Here is an 18,379-nt window from a genome sequence, read left to right on the forward strand (position 1 = left end):
GAACTTGGGAATAGTTCGGGTAATACCTTTTTTCAGACTACGCTTTTAAAACGGAATTTAAGAAAATTAAGTATGAAAATTAATTTTGGTTTACTAAAAGGAGTCGAAGCCCGGTTTTATAAATACCGTCTAACGAATTTACTAGTACAACATTATATTAGCGCGGGACCAATTTCGTTCAATAAGGAGACTTTATCAACTTTATCGTTCTACCGTGGCGGCATCTGTCTCTAAAGGTGGCAACTATATTGCAATTGAATTTTTTCGGGAATCTGATGCGAAATTGAAATGTATGATTACTCGTAACAAACAAACCTTTGAAGTTGTTTAAAAATAATTTTATTCTGTCAACACGATCCTTTTTAACTCAAGTTAGCTAATAATTATTTATTTTTAGCCATATAACTAAACAAAATATAGATGGCGCTACCACCTGATTATAAAGATGAATTTCGTACAGTCTTATCAGAATAGGTCCCGCGTAACCATGGCAACCGAAATCGTAATTGTAATTCTAGCAGTATTATTCCCAATTCAATGGACCAGATGGCGATAGTACGCTAATTTCTGTAAAATAGCTTCACCCTGGACACTTGTGTATTGCGTGTGGAACACTTTTACAGGCGCTAGTAGGCCAAAATTAGACGTCTTATTTTCCAGGGTAAAAAATTCTAAAATGGCGTATATTTAAAAACTTATATATCTACAATGTTATTAAAATTTAAGAGTCTATAAGAGTTAATAGCAATACGATCGTTAGACGGTAACATAATTTATAGCCTATGATAAGCGAATTAGCGAGCCACGAAGCGAAATAAATACTCCCATGAAAGTCAGGAAGTGAAAAGAACAGAGCCGTGGAATCTTTCGATATCCGAGACACTTTATCAAAATAAAAGCCAGAGAGGGGGGAGGGGCCGGGGGAAAGAAGTAGACCTCTTTCAGCAAAAAAATAAAGATATATTTTTCGGGCGGCAGGGAGCGCGGTAATAACCGTTAAAAGGGGCCATTTCTATAAAACTTCGCCTTTCTCCAGTGTCAGCCATTTATTTCAATTGTTTCGTTAGGGCACGCGTCGCCAGATGGCGAACGTGCGGAATCGGAACGTGAGCTGATCTATCGCTCCCCCCCCCCAACGGGCACTTCTTTGAGCCCCTTCATCCACCCCAAAAATAATGTTCTTTTGCACCATAAAACTAAAGAGAAAACTGAATTATAGCTCATAGTCTTTATCTGGTTGATATTAAATAAACTTTATCAATTTAAAAAAATATTAGATTTTCTATTATCTCAGAAGTTCAAAAAGTAAATATTTTTATTTTAAAACGCTGTATTTGTATATTACCATGCGCAACGTAATGCCACAAGTATGACAACAATTTAAAACTATTTGGCTAAATCAAGCGCCATTTAAAATTTTGAAAGCGTTTCAATTTCCAATAAGCGTAGGCTGACCCCTCAAAAATGGTTAGCGGCTTAGATGGACCTGGCATCGCCGACCAAACACTAGCAATAACTCAACAGTTGCGAGTACTTAGCCACGTTTATATGATCACTGGAGAAACAAACTGTCATTATCAGAATCAGATTTTGGCCAAAAAGTATTGTCATACTTATTTCATTTTGTTACTTATGACCATAAATCCTTTAAAAATTTATCTGATATCCATGTTTTCCCAATGATAAATCCAGGTGCAAGAGCACCCAATGTTTAAAGATAACATCAATAAAAACTAAGGTGTTATCTAATAAGAAAAACTTATTCCTGTAAATTTGTCCTCTTTAACGCAAAACCCACAAATTTCCCTAATTTTTAGAAAAATAAATTTAAATTAAAAATAATAATCCACCTTGGGCCTAAGTCATCTAGCGACTTTTAAAGCCATTAATTCAGGTGGCCGGGTTACAATGCTTAGGAGGGTGGTGGTAAGCCCTTAATGCCACGTGAGCCAACAGCTCCCTATTACCGTTAACCTCAGCAAGATTTTATGGAAGGGGAAACCGAAGAGCTAGGGGGGAAACCCCTTAAACCAGTGGGGGGAGTACTTGCAAACTCAACGCTTAAGGAGTTGTTCCAAGTTTTCACCTAGGGCCACAAGCTGGGATCGAACCCGGCTCCTCCTAGGTCTGTATGAACACTGTATAAAATTTAGATAAGCAGGTTCAAAACAAAAATTATAAGCTGCTTCCCTAATGCTTGGAACGATTTCTCTGGTTTTTGGTTCTTCAATAAAGTAAGAGAAAATTTAAAGACACTTTTCGGTGCTATTCTACATATTTTATGGGGAAATTTCTTAAGAATCCGACGAGATTTTTAGCTTTGCTTTAAGCCAAAGATCTAACCGCAAAAAGATCCGTTTGAAAAAATCCAATTTTTTATTAGGTTATAAAAGTTTAGTGTATCGTAACCTAAAAATAATAACGCGGTGTAGCTTCAAAGAGTTTCTGTTTTAAACCTTTTCTAATATACTTCTTCTCCCATAAAACACGACATTTCATCAGACGGATTATTGGTGATTTTAAGGAAATTAAAAATGCAATACCGGAAGTAATTGCACCGCTAGTTATTGAAATTGGTGCGAAAACTGAGAATAATTTTTCTAAGGAGAATTTTGTTAGCAACCAATTTCAAGACCCGTTCATTATCTTGAATAATTTACACTATGGAATTGTGGGTATATCAACGCTGACTTTTATTACCGGTGGCGCGTTACTGACAATGCATTTTCCTAGGGCCGGATTGTAGAGGTAAATTTCCTTTTAGTTATTTAGGAAAAACCAGAACCCCCACTCAAATCTTAAATATTTGTTTTAGGAAAAATAGGATTATATTTCTAAAAATATAGGATTTTATAGGACTATTTTCACAAAATTATAGGATTTTATAGGACTATATATGCTATTTCATTTACCAACTTTATGCATTTAAAAACAAAATCTATATTTAATGAAATAAATCTTTGATTTTCACTTAAAAAATAGAAACTATTTAAGCATTTTATCACAAAAATATACTAGTAGATAACCATGTTAAAGGCCTAGGATTTCTTCTGCCTGTTTTCCTTTAATTTTTCTTCCCGCCACGCAAATATCCTGGTGGTAGGTTAACCGCAGAACACGTTGGCCTACCACCAGGATATTTGCGTGGCGGGAAGAAAACTTAAAGGAAAACAGGCAGAAGAAATCCTAGGCCTTTAACAATAGCAAAAGTATAGACTAGAATGACTTGGTATAGGAATTTATCTAGCAATTTAACTGACAAGGAGAGTATCCGAGGAGACGTTGCACTACCCATTCGATTTGCCATGGCAACCGAAAATATTTTTGACCACTTAAAACAAAAAAATCTCCCTTTAAAAAAGCATGGTATTTTCTCGGTTTCACAGGGTCCTAGCTACAATTTTTTTTTTAAATCACGAAATGGGTAATTTGGACCACATTTAGTTAAATTTCATCAAGTTTGGGTAAAATTAATCATTTTTGGGGTAAAATGGTAACAAAGTTTGGGTAAAAAAAGTAAAAAATCTTATTGTTGTTTTAAGTTGTCGAAAACATGGCAAATCGAATGGGTAGTGCAACGTCTTCTTTTGGGAAATTTCATATCTCATATACTTTGAACAAAATCGAAAATCCTTGTGAATGGCTGGATTTGAAATGGGCAAAATATCAATATTATAGGATTTTATGGGACTTTTGGGGGATTTTGCTAAAAATATAGGATGTTATAGGACATTTTGGAAAATATAGGATTTTTAGGAATTTTAGGACCTCTGGGGTCCCTGGAAAACATTTCACATAGGGGGCTGGTTAGAAGACTTTGCCTAGGGCCCGAGCTTTCGAAGGGTCCGGATTCTAAAAGAAGGTTTCCTTACAGTTAATTTAGAAAAAAACATGAAATGGTACATTAGAGGCCTACCAGAAGACTTCGTATAGGGCCCACCCTTTCAAAGGTCCGGAATTCTAAAGGTAGGTTTCGATACAGTCGTTTCAGTAGCTGAATTGTAGCAAGTTAATTCGGTATATAAGAAGTACATAAAATTTTTCTTTGTAAGGAAATATTAATATCCCTACGCCGTGTCAAGTAACATTTTGCATTGGTAAACGGCAAATTGTCAACCGCGAACCAGTGTAAACCCGATTTGACGAGAAATAGGCACTCATTTTAATCCCTTAGAAGGTATATTTGTTAAGATAAGATATATACTTTTGTCAATTTCCAACTGTCTATTGGCGTATATAAATATTCTTTGAAAATTCCCGAACTAGGATAGGTGTATATAAAAAGGATCGAAATAATCCTCTGAGAATATTGGATGAGAACGAGGGTGTGTTGCTTTCGGAATGGACAAGAAAAAGGCGTGGGATTCTTCGGAATGAAAAATAGAAAAAACGGCGAGGAGGTATGGGGGGAAAACGAACGATACTTTCCCCCGCCAAGTATTATTTGTTAAATTGAGCGTGGGAGCTACTCTCACATGCCCGATAATTTAAAAGTGAGAGGGAAAAATATGATAGGTTTTCCTTTCATCTGCTACTTTTCACATTCTTAAGAGGGGCCGACAGCACGATTTGGGTCCCATAAAACGTGATTCACCAAAAAGAAGAAGGATTCACGAGAGAAAAAAACCGCTATTAGCCCCTGGTTACCATTACGTTATCCGAGGTTAAAAACGTAGTAACTCTGTTTCGAACATTTTCTAGGGTACAAAGGGTTTTTTGTTTTACAATAATACACTGAATTTTATCTAACTAATAATACATTTCGGGATATTTAACGGAATTTAAACCTAGCAAAGATAGTTTAAAATGTTGTAAAAAAATTCCAATTTTTCAGGATTTTCTTCTAAATTCTAGACTGTGGCCCCACTAGGGAGCATTGATGGAAGCTTTTTATTCCCTGGTGAGGTTATTCACCCTTTTACGATTATAAGAACATTGTAGCGTTTTCAGAAGAAAACTGATAGCGAGCGTAAAATTTCATAAGTGTCATACTTAGGGATTTTATGTTACTTATGGAAGTTATAAAAACATTGTCTAATGTAATAAGGAATGAGCTTTCCATAATTCACGTTATTTTATATTAAGAACAATAGATTTTGCGATATTTAAGAGAATAGGAATATAATATTTTAGTTTTAGGACGAAAAGATAACTTAAAGGCCTAGGATTTCTTCCGCCAGTTTTCCCTTAAAGTTTTCTTCCCGCCGCGCAAATATCCTGGTGGTAGGCCAACGTGTTCTGCGGTTGGCCTACCACCAGGATATTTGCGCGGCGGGAAGAAAACTTTAAGGAAAACGGGCGGAATAAATCCTAGGCCTTTAAGACTAACAAATAATTTAAATTATATTATTATTAACATTTATATTATGTCTCGTTAAAAGTTACGGTATTTCAAATAAATCGTTTGAAATAAAGCTAAGATTTTTGGGAGTAAATTTGCTCTTTTAATAATTTAAAACGTTTATGTTATAAATTTGTCGGGGGTTCGTGATTATTGAGTTTTTCATTATTAAAAATTTTAAAAACGCTTATGCGCAAGACTAATTCGTTGTCTTTAATTTTTTATTATAGTGAAAAGATATGAAACTTAACTTTCTCATAGCTAGGCTTTTTGAAGATACGATGTTTTAAGACTCACCGCTTCTCGTACTGTTCGTGATATCGTTCTTTTGGGGTGAAAAAATTCCTAATCGAAGGGGTTTTGTTAAATCGATAATAATAGGTAATCAGCGTAACAAGCTATTTTGAAGGCTGTTTCATAAATACCCGTACGAAATGGCGTGTTTGGAAGATTGTAATTTAGCGCGATGGGAGAGGGAGATATTCTTGGATCTGCTATTGAATAATAAGCGTTTCTGATATTCTAAAGGCCCATCGCTTAGGCTAAAATTTTGGCAACACAAGTGACGCGCACCGGTGAAAAATGGAACAAGCAGCTCTTTGTCAACTGCCAACTTGATTCATTCCCAAAACTAAGAATACTTATATCCAACCCTGCCATAGAGAAATTACCTCCGTATAAATGCGGATAGTTTCATTTAAAATTCGACTGACGCGACATCTGTTGTCAGCTTTCATAAACTTTGAAGGTGCTTCGTAAATAAGTATTTACCTAAAATATTCAATATTTTACGAATTATTACGAATAAGAGCTTCGAAGGTTTTCATTAAATTCATATTTAGTAAAAATATTCAATATTTTACGAACTATTATGAATATTTAAAAGGAACCTTGAAAGTTTTCATTAACAGACAAATGATGGCGCCACCAGAATTTATCCGCTGTAATTAAATTAAATTTTACGGAAGCGCCTATTGGAGTGTCCAATAAAACGTTTAAAAATTGATTTAAATACAATTTAAGATCGATGCAATTATTATTCGATTAACATTTATATGGCTTGAACTGTGACTTTAAATTACTCGGGTCATAGTTCCAAAGTTCAAAATATAGTTACGACCTAGAACCTGGTCTGATCTGGATATATTCGGAGTTACACCACTACCAAAGTTTTACATTCAATCCCTGCAAAAATGTAACTCGAAATTGGCCGTAAACCGCTCAGGACAAACGTATTTTCTTACTTTATACGCCTATAGCCTTTTCAGGCGAAGCTTAAAAAACAGGTTTTAGTAAACCAGACTTTTTTTCATATATAATTTATTATGAAAAAATACCTGATGTTTACTAAAACGAAGTCTAAGACCGGATTTGTAAGCCTCTTCTGAAAAGGGTCTTACAATCGCCCGTTTCAATAAATTTTAAAAAAAAAAGGTAATATTTAAAGTTGAAAACTTAAATATTTTTGTAGAGATTCTTTGATTGATTATCGATATAGGTGGCGTTGCTTTCGAAGGCGGAGTTTATAGAGAGGAGATAACAGTAAACACAATTTCAACTGATTTGGAAAGGAAATGGGAAAACAAATCCGCGGAGGGAGGGAGAGCCGCCAATCGAACATGTCTAGATTCGCCGAACATGCTTTCGGTAATTACTTGGACAACGATGAGGAACCGTTGCTGGAGAAGCACGAACAAAAACACCACCGTAAAAAGACCACAAACTTAGTTCGGAACAATCTCTATCGCGAAAGAAATACTAAAGAGAGTTGGCGACCAAATTTCTATTTCAGACTTGGCATGTCGAAATAATAATATTTGCTACATTGTTTCAAATGATAAATAATGATATTTTAACGGCTAGGATGATAAAAAAAAATACCAATAATGAATATCTAAATAATATTTGCATTTAAGACATAATTTATATTACAGACTGGGCATATATAAATAATAATATTTGTTACATAGTTTCAAATGATAAATAATTTAGATAAGATTGAAAATGATAAATAATGATATTTTAACAGCTAGGATGATAAAAAAATACTAATAATTAATATCTTAATATTATTTGCTGCAGAGTGGTAAATGATAAATAATGATATTTTAACAGCAAGGATGATAAAAAAATAATAATAATTAATATCTAAAGAATATTTGCTGCAGAATTGTAAATGATAAATAATGATATTTTAACTACTAGGTCGATGAAAATTTAAGACAATTTATATTACAGACTGGGCATATATAAATAATTTTTGCTACATAGTTTCAAATGATAAATAATGAGGATAAGATTGTAAATGATAAATATTAAATAATGCTATTTTAACAGCTAGAATGATAAAAACAAAATACTAATAAATAATATCTAAATAATATTTGCTGCGGAATTGTAAATGATAATTAATGATATTTTAACTACTGGGTCGATAAAAATACTAAGACAATTTATATTACAGACTGGGCATATCTACATCATAATAATTGCTACATAGTTTCAAATGATAAATTATGTAGATAATATTGTAAATGATAAATAACGATATTTATGAAAGAACATCTCTTTAAGATTTGGTATCTAAATAACATTTTACTATGTAAATGATAAATAATGATATTTTAACTATTTAATAAATAATGATATTTTAACTATTTAATAAATAATGATATTTTAATTATTTAAAAATTAATGATATCTTAACTGCGTGATAAATAATGATATCTTAACTGCGTGATAAATAATGATATTTTAACTGCGTGATAAATAATGATATTTTAACTGCGTGATAAATAATTATATTTTAACTGCTAAGTCAATAAGAAAGCTAAGAAAGAATATCTATTTAAGACTTGGTAAACATATATCTAAATAATATTTGCTACAAAATGGTAAATGATAAAAAATGATATTTTAACAATTACGTCGATAAAAATACTAAACAGCCGCAGAATTTCCAAGATAATACCTATTTAAGACTAGGCATATCTAAAATTTTCCTACACAATTCCTACTGTTAGGTCGATGCCATATTATAAATTATGTGTGAAAATGATTCCACGAATACACACAAATATAGCAATCGGTAGCCACCGATCCGAAACATTAAAATACAGTTAGCGGAAAAATCAATAAAAGAATAAAAAACGGAATATTTAAGAGCGCAATTTTGGGGTTTTCCGGACATAAGGGACGCGTTACAAGCTTTTATTTGGTTTATTCTCCACTACAGTATGAATTCAACGAATTAACCGGAACTAAGCCAAAAATACCACTTTAGTTTACTTAAAATAATCAAGCGTTTGCGGGTCAATTTTAGTAGTTATAAGGATGCAGAATGCAGATTGGATAGCCCGCGGTAATCAAAGTTTTTGGAGGCCTGGCCGCGAAATTAGTTTTTTTTTAAACGGAAACGAATTTGGGGGCGGGAGGGGGCTTATACACGGGGACCAGCCACGTCGTAGGTCCCGCGTGGCTCCTATTTACGCCATTGCAATATTCGTTTCTCAGTAATACGTCACACACTATAAAATTTACACGGCAAACGTTTGGTTTTAAGCGTGACGCGTACAAACACGGACTATTCCCTTAAATATTTGTTTCCCCTCTAAACTAAAAGTAAACCCCAATTTTAATATCAGCCTAAAAAGGAGGGTATAGTAGGACTCGTGATTCGTATAAATTCAGAATGCGTAAAATGTTTGACGCTAGCGAGAGAGAATACAATGAAAACCGGAACTTACGTTATTATTAAATGGCAGGTTATTTTAAGTTATTGGGACGGTGTTTGCAGGCCATAGTCGTATAGATATAAAAAGGAAGAACAGAGAGAAATAGGAATTAGATATTAACGCATGCGCATAAACGTTCGAATAAATATATTAAATATAAAACGGTAAAAAATTAAAGAAAAAATTAGATTGAAAGGAAAAAGAAGATGATAATAATAGCTAAGAGATAAAACTAGATATAATTAGAATTTTTTTCTAAGCTAGATTTAAACGGAATCAAAACTCACCTAAAAGGTCCATAGCTTACTTATTTATTTATTTACAAACGTCAAACTAAAGCGGGTTTGACCGGCCCATAGTTTTAATGCGGACAAGTATAATATTACCAAAAATAGATATACAACCAAGAATAGATATAATAAAAATATATAATTCTGAGCGCGGGGGAGAGTGAGAGAGTGGTATGGTTAAAAGGAGTAAGAAATGGGTATACACGGGAAAGGATATATCCCCACACCCCCGACGGTCCCTACGATTTCGGCTTCACTGCGGGACTATGCGGGAAAGATTTCTCGCTAGGGGCGCAGCGCTCGTCGTTGTCGTAACGGGGTAGAGAGAGGGGGGGACCTTCCGTGCCCCCCCGCCCTTATATCGACCCGGCCCGAAAGCGACGTAGTTTTGGGGAACACGCTCAAAGTGGTTCCCCACGCGACCCCCTTTCCACGTGCCCCCCTCCCTAATCAAGGAAGAAGTGTACGCTGCAGGGGGAAGGAAACCAGGGGGGGGGGTGCTCCCAAAAATCCCGCGTGCCGGCTACAGCGACGCTTAACTTTTAAGAGGGACCTTCCAAATCGATGGAAAGGAACGAGCAAAGGAAATTTGGAAAATAAAGTTGCACACACACATACACGCGGATGTGGCGAGTAATACGCAACGACACATTTTACGACTGGTGTGTAGAGTGTAGTCACTTGATTACATCGTACGTAAGGTTTTTCAGTGTCCCTAGGCCCTGGCAACTTTTCCCGAATTTTTGGCTAAAAACGTGAATTTTTCTCTTACCTCCGCGACGTAAGTCTTAATAGCTTTTTCCTAGGCCCTAGGCACTGTGCTTCATGGTAAATTCCACCCTACGGAGTAGCGGGGCTAAGGGTAGGTTATAGTACACCAAAACGAATTTAAAAATAGTAAACACTCAATGAAAGTATACAGTAAAAAATAAACATTTAAGGTCAATTTTCGTATCATTTAAGTTAAAATTTAGTCCTAATATGAAAGACAAATTAGGTTATAAAATGCTACCGGGGTCACAGAATTTGTAGCCTACTTTTAAAAAAATCCGCTATTCATTACGAGAATTTTATTAGATTAGACGGGCGTTAAGTTGGCTAGAATTCTGGCGGTAACTTTATTTGAAAAGGTGAGTCAGTTAGTGACGACGCCCACGATAATTTTAGGTATAGGCTAATACCTTTTCTCAATTATGGGACCCTCATAAATTGGTATTCTTTTCAACAAAGCTTATGTATCAGAATAACGTTAAGTATGACAATTAGCAAAAATTATCATCGAACTGATTTTTAGAGCTATTGCGCAATCAAGGTTTAGTGTTCAGTACAGAGCCCCCTAGTGTCGAAATATGCTACTACCAAGTTCGGTTGCGAGTCCAAGTGGAAGCTGGGGCGAGACTGTCAGGGTCGAAAAAAGGTTCGGTAAGGAAATTAACAAGTACTTATTGTTATTATGTAAATTATGACGAAATGAACTTGAAGATTTAACTTATGGGGTCCTTCGAGTCGCTTGTGGGCCCGAATATGAAATGAGTAGCTTGTGGGCCCGAATATGAAATGAGTAGCTTGTGGGCCCGAATATGAAATGAGTAGCTTGTGGGCCCGAATATGAAATGAGTAGCTTGTGGGCCCGAATATGAAATGAGTAGCTTACCGCTGGTATCGCCAATCAAGTGAAAAGGTTATAATTTCTATAAAAGTTTGCAAGAAAACCCAAGATATCTTACAAGAATATTATTTTAAAAGCCGAGCCGAAGATAGATTTTCTTAGCAAGTTTGCCAGAAAACCTAAGATTTCTTGCAAGAATATTATTTTAAAAGCCGAGCCGAAGATGGAATTTCTTAGCAAGTTTGCCAGAAAACCTAAGATTTCTTGCAAGAATATTATTTTAAAAGCCGAGCCGAAGATGGAATTTCTTAGCAAGTTTGCATGAAAACCCAAGATTTTTGCAAGAATATTATTTTAAAAGCCGAGCCGAAGATGGAATTTCTTAGCAAGTTTGCATGAAAACCCAAGATTTTTGCAAGAATATTATTTTAAAAGCCGAGCCGAAGATGGAATTTCTTAGCAAGTTTGCATGAAAACCCAAGATTTTTGCAAGAATATTATTTTAAAAGCCGAGCCGAAGATGGAATTTCTTAGCAAGTTTGCATGAAAACCCAAGATTTTTGCAAGAATATTATTTTAAAAGCCGAGCCGAAGATGGAATTTCTTAGCAAGTTTGCATGAAAACCCAAGATTTTTGCAAGAATATTATTTTAAAAGCCGAGCCGAAGATGGAATTTCTTAGCAAGTTTGCATGAAAACCCAAGATTTTTGCAAGAATATTATTTTAAAAGCCGAGCCGAAGATGGAATTTCTTAGCAAGTTTGCATGAAAACCCAAGATTTTTGCAAGAATATTATTTTAAAAGCCGAGCCGAAGATGGAATTTCTTAGCAAGTTTGCATGAAAACCCAAGATTTTTGCAAGAATATTATTTTAAAAGCCGAGCCGAAGATGGAATTTCTTAGCAAGTTTGCATGAAAACCCAAGATTTTTGCAAGAATATTATTTTAAAAGCCGAGCCGAAGATGGAATTTCTTAGCAAGTTTGCATGAAAACCCAAGATTTTTGCAAGAATATTATTTTAAAAGCCGAGCCGAAGATGGAATTTCTTAGCAAGTTTGCATGAAAACCCAAGATTTTTGCAAGAATATTATTTTAAAAGCCGAGCCGAAGATGGAATTTCTTAGCAAGTTTGCATGAAAACCCAAGATTTTTGCAAGAATATTATTTTAAAAGCCGAGCCGAAGATGGAATTTCTTAGCAAGTTTGCATGAAAACCCAAGATTTTTGCAAGAATATTATTTTAAAAGCCGAGCCGAAGATGGAATTTCTTAGCAAGTTTGCATGAAAACCCAAGATTTTTGCAAGAATATTATTTTAAAAGCCGAGCCGAAGATGGAATTTCTTAGCAAGTTTGCATGAAAACCCAAGATTTTTGCAAGAATATTATTTTAAAAGCCGAGCCGAAGATGGAATTTCTTAGCAAGTTTGCATGAAAACCCAAGATTTTTGCAAGAATATTATTTTAAAAGCCGAGCCGAAGATGGAATTTCTTAGCAAGTTTGCATGAAAACCCAAGATTTTTGCAAGAATATTATTTTAAAAGCCGAGCCGAAGATGGAATTTCTTAGCAAGTTTGCATGAAAACCCAAGATTTTTGCAAGAATATTATTTTAAAAGCCGAGCCGAAGATGGAATTTCTTAGCAAGTTTGCATGAAAACCCAAGATTTTTGCAAGAATATTATTTTAAAAGCCGAGCCGAAGATGGAATTTCTTAGCAAGTTTGCATGAAAACCCAAGATTTTTGCAAGAATATTATTTTAAAAGCCGAGCCGAAGATGGAATTTCTTAGCAAGTTTGCATGAAAACCCAAGATTTTTGCAAGAATATTATTTTAAAAGCCGAGCCGAAGATGGAATTTCTTAGCAAGTTTGCATGAAAACCCAAGATTTTTGCAAGAATATTATTTTAAAAGCCGAGCCGAAGATGGAATTTCTTAGCAAGTTTGCATGAAAACCCAAGATTTTTGCAAGAATATTATTTTAAAAGCCGAGCCGAAGATGGAATTTCTTAGCAAGTTTGCATGAAAACCCAAGATTTTTGCAAGAATATTATTTTAAAAGCCGAGCCGATTACAGAATTTCTTAGCAAGTTTGCCAGAAAACCCAAGATTTTTGCAAGAATATTATTTTAAAAGCCGAGCCGAAGATGGAATTTCTTAGCAAGTTTGCCAGAAAACCTAAGATTTCTTGCAAGAATATTATTTTAAAAGCCGAGCCGAAGATGGAATTTCTTAGCAAGTTTGCATGAAAACCCAAGATTTTTGCAAGAATATTATTTTAAAAGCCGAGCCGAAGATGGAATTTCTTAGCAAGTTTGCATGAAAACCCAAGATTTTTGCAAGAATATTATTTTAAAAGCCGAGCCGAAGATGGAATTTCTTAGCAAGTTTGCATGAAAACCCAAGATTTTTGCAAGAATATTATTTTAAAAGCCGAGCCGAAGATAGATATTCTTAGCAAGTTTGCCAGAAAACCCAAGATTTTTGCAAGAATATTATTTTAAAAGCCGAGCCGAAGATGGAATTTCTTAGCAAGTTTGCATGAAAACCCAAGATTTTTGCAAGAATATTATTTTAAAAGCCGAGCCGAAGATGGAATTTCTTAGCAAGTTTGCATGAAAACCCAAGATTTTTGCAAGAATATTATTTTAAAAGCCGAGCCGAAGATGGAATTTCTTAGCAAGTTTGCCAGAAAACCTAAGATTTTTGCAAGAATATTATTTTAAAAGCCGAGCCGAAGATGGAATTTCTTAGCAAGTTTGCATGAAAACCCAAGATTTTTGCAAGAATATTATTTTAAAAGCCGAGCCGAAGATAGATTTTCTTAGCAAGTTTGCCAGAAAACCCAAGATTTTTGCAAGAATATTATTTTAAAAGCCGAGCCGAAGATGGAATTTCTTAGCAAGTTTGCCAGAAAACCTAAGATTTCTTGCAAGAATATTATTTTAAAAGCCGAGCCGAAGATGGAATTTCTTAGCAAGTTTGCCAGAAAACCCAAGATTTTTGCAAGAATATTATTTTAAAAGCCGAGCCGAAGATGGAATTTCTTAGCAAGTTTGCCAGAAAACCTAAGATTTCTTGCAAGAATATTATTTTAAAAGCCGAGCCGAAGATGGAATTTCTTAGCAAGTTTGCATGAAAACCCAAGATTTTTGCAAGAATATTATTTTAAAAGCCGAGCCGAAGATGGAATTTCTTAGCAAGTTTGCATGAAAACCCAAGATTTTTGCAAGAATATTATTTTAAAAGCCGAGCCGAAGATGGAATTTCTTAGCAAGTTTGCCAGAAAACCTAAGATTTTTGCAAGAATATTATTTTAAAAGCCGAGCCGAAGATGGAATTTCTTAGCAAGTTTGCATGAAAACCCAAGATTTTTGCAAGAATATTATTTTAAAAGCCGAGCCGAAGATAGATTTTCTTAGCAAGTTTGCCAGAAAACCCAAGATTTTTGCAAGAATATTATTTTAAAAGCCGAGCCGAAGATGGAATTTCTTAGCAAGTTTGCCAGAAAACCTAAGATTTCTTGCAAGAATATTATTTTAAAAGCCGAGCCGAAGATGGAATTTCTTAGCAAGTTTGCCAGAAAACCCAAGATTTTTGCAAGAATATTATTTTAAAAGCCGAGCCGAAGATGGAATTTCTTAGCAAGTTTGCCAGAAAACCTAAGATTTCTTGCAAGAATATTATTTTAAAAGCCGAGCCGAAGATGGAATTTCTTAGCAAGTTTGCATGAAAACCCAAGATTTTTGCAAGAATATTATTTTAAAAGCCGAGCCGAAGATGGAATTTCTTAGCAAGTTTGCATGAAAACCCAAGATTTTTGCAAGAATATTATTTTAAAAGCCGAGCCGAAGATGGAATTTCTTAGCAAGTTTGCCAGAAAACCTAAGATTTTTGCAAGAATATTATTTTAAAAGCCGAGCCGAAGATGGAATTTCTTAGCAAGTTTGCATGAAAACCCAAGATTTTTGCAAGAATATTATTTTAAAAGCCGAGCCGAAGATAGATTTTCTTAGCAAGTTTGCATGAAAACCCAAGATTTTTGCAAGAATATTATTTTAAAAGCCGAGCCGAAGATGGAATTTCTTAGCAAGTTTGCCAGAAAACCTAAGATTTCTTGCAAGAATATTATTTTAAAAGCCGAGCCGAAGATGGAATTTCTTAGCAAGTTTGCCAGAAAACCTAAGATTTCTTGCAAGAATATTATTTTAAAAGCCGAGCCGAAGATGGAATTTCTTAGCAAGTTTGCATGAAAACCCAAGATTTTTGCAAGAATATTATTTTAAAAGCCGAGCCGAAGATGGAATTTCTTAGCAAGTTTGCATGAAAACCCAAGATTTTTGCAAGAATATTATTTTAAAAGCCGAGCCGAAGATGGAATTTCTTAGCAAGTTTGCCAGAAAACCTAAGATTTCTTGCAAGAATATTATTTTAAAAGCCGAGCCGAAGATGGAATTTCTTAGCAAGTTTGCATGAAAACCCAAGATTTTTGCAAGAATATTATTTTAAAAGCCGAGCCGAAGATGGAATTTCTTAGCAAGTTTGCCAGAAAACCCAAGATTTTTGCAAGAATATTATTTTAAAAGCCGAGCCGAAGATGGAATTTCTTAGCAAGTTTGCCAGAAAACCTAAGATTTCTTGCAAGAATATTATTTTAAAAGCCGAGCCGAAGATGGAATTTCTTAGCAAGTTTGCATGAAAACCCAAGATTTTTGCAAGAATATTATTTTAAAAGCCGAGCCGAAGATGGAATTTCTTAGCAAGTTTGCATGAAAACCCAAGATTTTTGCAAGAATATTATTTTAAAAGCCGAGCCGAAGATGGAATTTCTTAGCAAGTTTGCATGAAAACCCAAGATTTTTGCAAGAATATTATTTTAAAAGCCGAGCCGAAGATGGAATTTCTTAGCAAGTTTGCATGAAAACCCAAGATTTTTGCAAGAATATTATTTTAAAAGCCGAGCCGAAGATGGAATTTCTTAGCAAGTTTGCATGAAAACCCAAGATTTTTGCAAGAATATTATTTTAAAAGCCGAGCCGAAGATGGAATTTCTTAGCAAGTTTGCATGAAAACCCAAGATTTTTGCAAGAATATTATTTTAAAAGCCGAGCCGAAGATGGAATTTCTTAGCAAGTTTGCATGAAAACCCAAGATTTTTGCAAGAATATTATTTTAAAAGCCGAGCCGAAGATGGAATTTCTTAGCAAGTTTGCATGAAAACCCAAGATTTTTGCAAGAATATTATTTTAAAAGCCGAGCCGAAGATGGAATTTCTTAGCAAGTTTGCATGAAAACCCAAGATTTTTGCAAGAATATTATTTTAAAAGCCGAGCCGAAGATGGAATTTCTTAGCAAGTTTGCATGAAAACCCAAGATTTTTGCAAGAATATTATTTTAAAAGCCGAGCCGAAGATAGATTTTCTTAGCAAGTTTGCCAGAAAACCCAAGATTTTTGCAAGAATATTATTTTAAAAGCCGAGCCGAAGATGGAATTTCTTAGCAAGTTTGCCAGAAAACCTAAGATTTCTTGCAAGAATATTATTTTAAAAGCCGAGCCGAAGATGGAATTTCTTAGCAAGTTTGCCAGAAAACCCAAGATTTTTGCAAGAATATTATTTTAAAAGCCGAGCCGAAGATGGAATTTCTTAGCAAGTTTGCCAGAAAACCTAAGATTTCTTGCAAGAATATTATTTTAAAAGCCGAGCCGAAGATGGAATTTCTTAGCAAGTTTGCATGAAAACCCAAGATTTTTGCAAGAATATTATTTTAAAAGCCGAGCCGAAGATGGAATTTCTTAGCAAGTTTGCATGAAAACCTAAGATTTCTGCAAGAATATTATTTTAAAAGCCGAGCCGAAGATGGAATTTCTTAGCAAGTTTGCCAGAAAACCCAAGATTTTTGCAAGAATATTATTTTAAAAGCCGAGCCGAAGATGGAATTTCTTAGCAAGTTTGCCAGAAAACCTAAGATTTCTTGCAAGAATATTATTTTAAAAGCCGAGCCGAAGATGGAATTTCTTAGCAAGTTTGCATGAAAACCCAAGATTTTTGCAAGAATATTATTTTAAAAGCCGAGCCGAAGATGGAATTTCTTAGCAAGTTTGCATGAAAACCCAAGATTTTTGCAAGAATATTATTTTAAAAGCCGAGCCGAAGATGGAATTTCTTAGCAAGTTTGCATGAAAACCCAAGATTTTTGCAAGAATATTATTTTAAAAGCCGAGCCGAAGATGGAATTTCTTAGCAAGTTTGCATGAAAACCCAAGATTTTTGCAAGAATATTATTTTAAAAGCCGAGCCGAAGATGGAATTTCTTAGCAAGTTTGCATGAAAACCCAAGATTTTTGCAAGAATATTATTTTAAAAGCCGAGCCGAAGATGGAATTTCTTAGCAAGTTTGCATGAAAACCCAAGATTTTTGCAAGAATATTATTTTAAAAGCCGAGCCGAAGATGGAATTTCTTAGCAAGTTTGCATGAAAACCCAAGATTTTTGCAAGAATATTATTTTAAAAGCCGAGCCGAAGATGGAATTTCTTAGCAAGTTTGCATGAAAACCCAAGATTTTTGCAAGAATATTATTTTAAAAGCGGAGCCGATTACAGAATTTCTTAGCAAGTTTGCCAGAAAACCCAAGATTTTTGCAAGAATATTATTTTAAAAGCCGAGCCGAAGATGGAATTTCTTAGCAAGTTTGCCAGAAAACCTAAGATTTCTTGCAAGAATATTATTTTAAAAGCCGAGCCGAAGATGGAATTTCTTAGCAAGTTTGCATGAAAACCCAAGATTTTTGCAAGAATATTATTTTAAAAGCCGAGCCGAAGATGGAATTTCTTAGCAAGTTTGCCAGAAAACCCAAGATTTTTGCAAGAATATTATTTTAAAAGCCGAGCCGAAGATGGAATTTCTTAGCAAGTTTGCATGAAAACCCAAGATTTTTGCAAGAATATTATTTTAAAAGCCGAGCCGAAGATGGAATTTCTTAGCAAGTTTGCATGAAAACCCAAGATTTTTGCAAGAATATTATTTTAAAAGCCGAGCCGAAGATGGAATTTCTTAGCAAGTTTGCATGAAAACCCAAGATTTTTGCAAGAATATTATTTTAAAAGCCGAGCCGAAGATGGAATTTCTTAGCAAGTTTGCCAGAAAACCCAAGATTTTTGCAAGAATATTATTTTAAAAGCCGAGCCGAAGATGGAATTTCTTAGCAAGTTTGCATGAAAACCCAAGATTTTTGCAAGAATATTATTTTAAAAGCCGAGCCGAAGATGGAATTTCTTAGCAAGTTTGCATGAAAACCCAAGATTTTTGCAAGAATATTATTTTAAAAGCCGAGCCGAAGATGGAATTTCTTAGCAAGTTTGCATGAAAACCCAAGATTTTTGCAAGAATATTATTTTAAAAGC

At 34.5% G+C, this 18,379-nt stretch overlaps 1 protein-coding gene across 4 annotated transcripts in view; it reads right to left on the reverse strand.

Moving 5' to 3' along the window:
- The window catches only part of cpx (synaptic transmission protein complexin), a 287,995-nt gene that overhangs the window by 24,304 nt on the left and 245,312 nt on the right, over positions 1-18,379 (reverse strand). The window contains exon 1 of one of the 4 annotated variants that reach the window (XM_090173974.1): positions 9,363-9,609. The exons of 2 other annotated variants lie outside the window; for them this stretch is intronic. In XM_090173974.1, coding sequence (XP_090030100.1) covers positions 9,363-9,375 — 13 coding nt within the window. In that variant the 5' untranslated portion in view covers positions 9,376-9,609. Of the gene's footprint in view, positions 1-9,087; positions 9,214-9,362; positions 9,610-18,379 lie in introns of those variants that run through there. One more of the 4 variants, XM_090173975.1, reaches the window with a different exon arrangement.

This window comes from Leiobunum rupestre, chromosome 4, assembly GCF_980474605.1.
Source record: "Leiobunum rupestre chromosome 4, qqLeiRupe1.1.hap1, whole genome shotgun sequence".
NCBI lineage: Eukaryota > Metazoa > Arthropoda > Arachnida > Opiliones > Sclerosomatidae > Leiobunum > Leiobunum rupestre.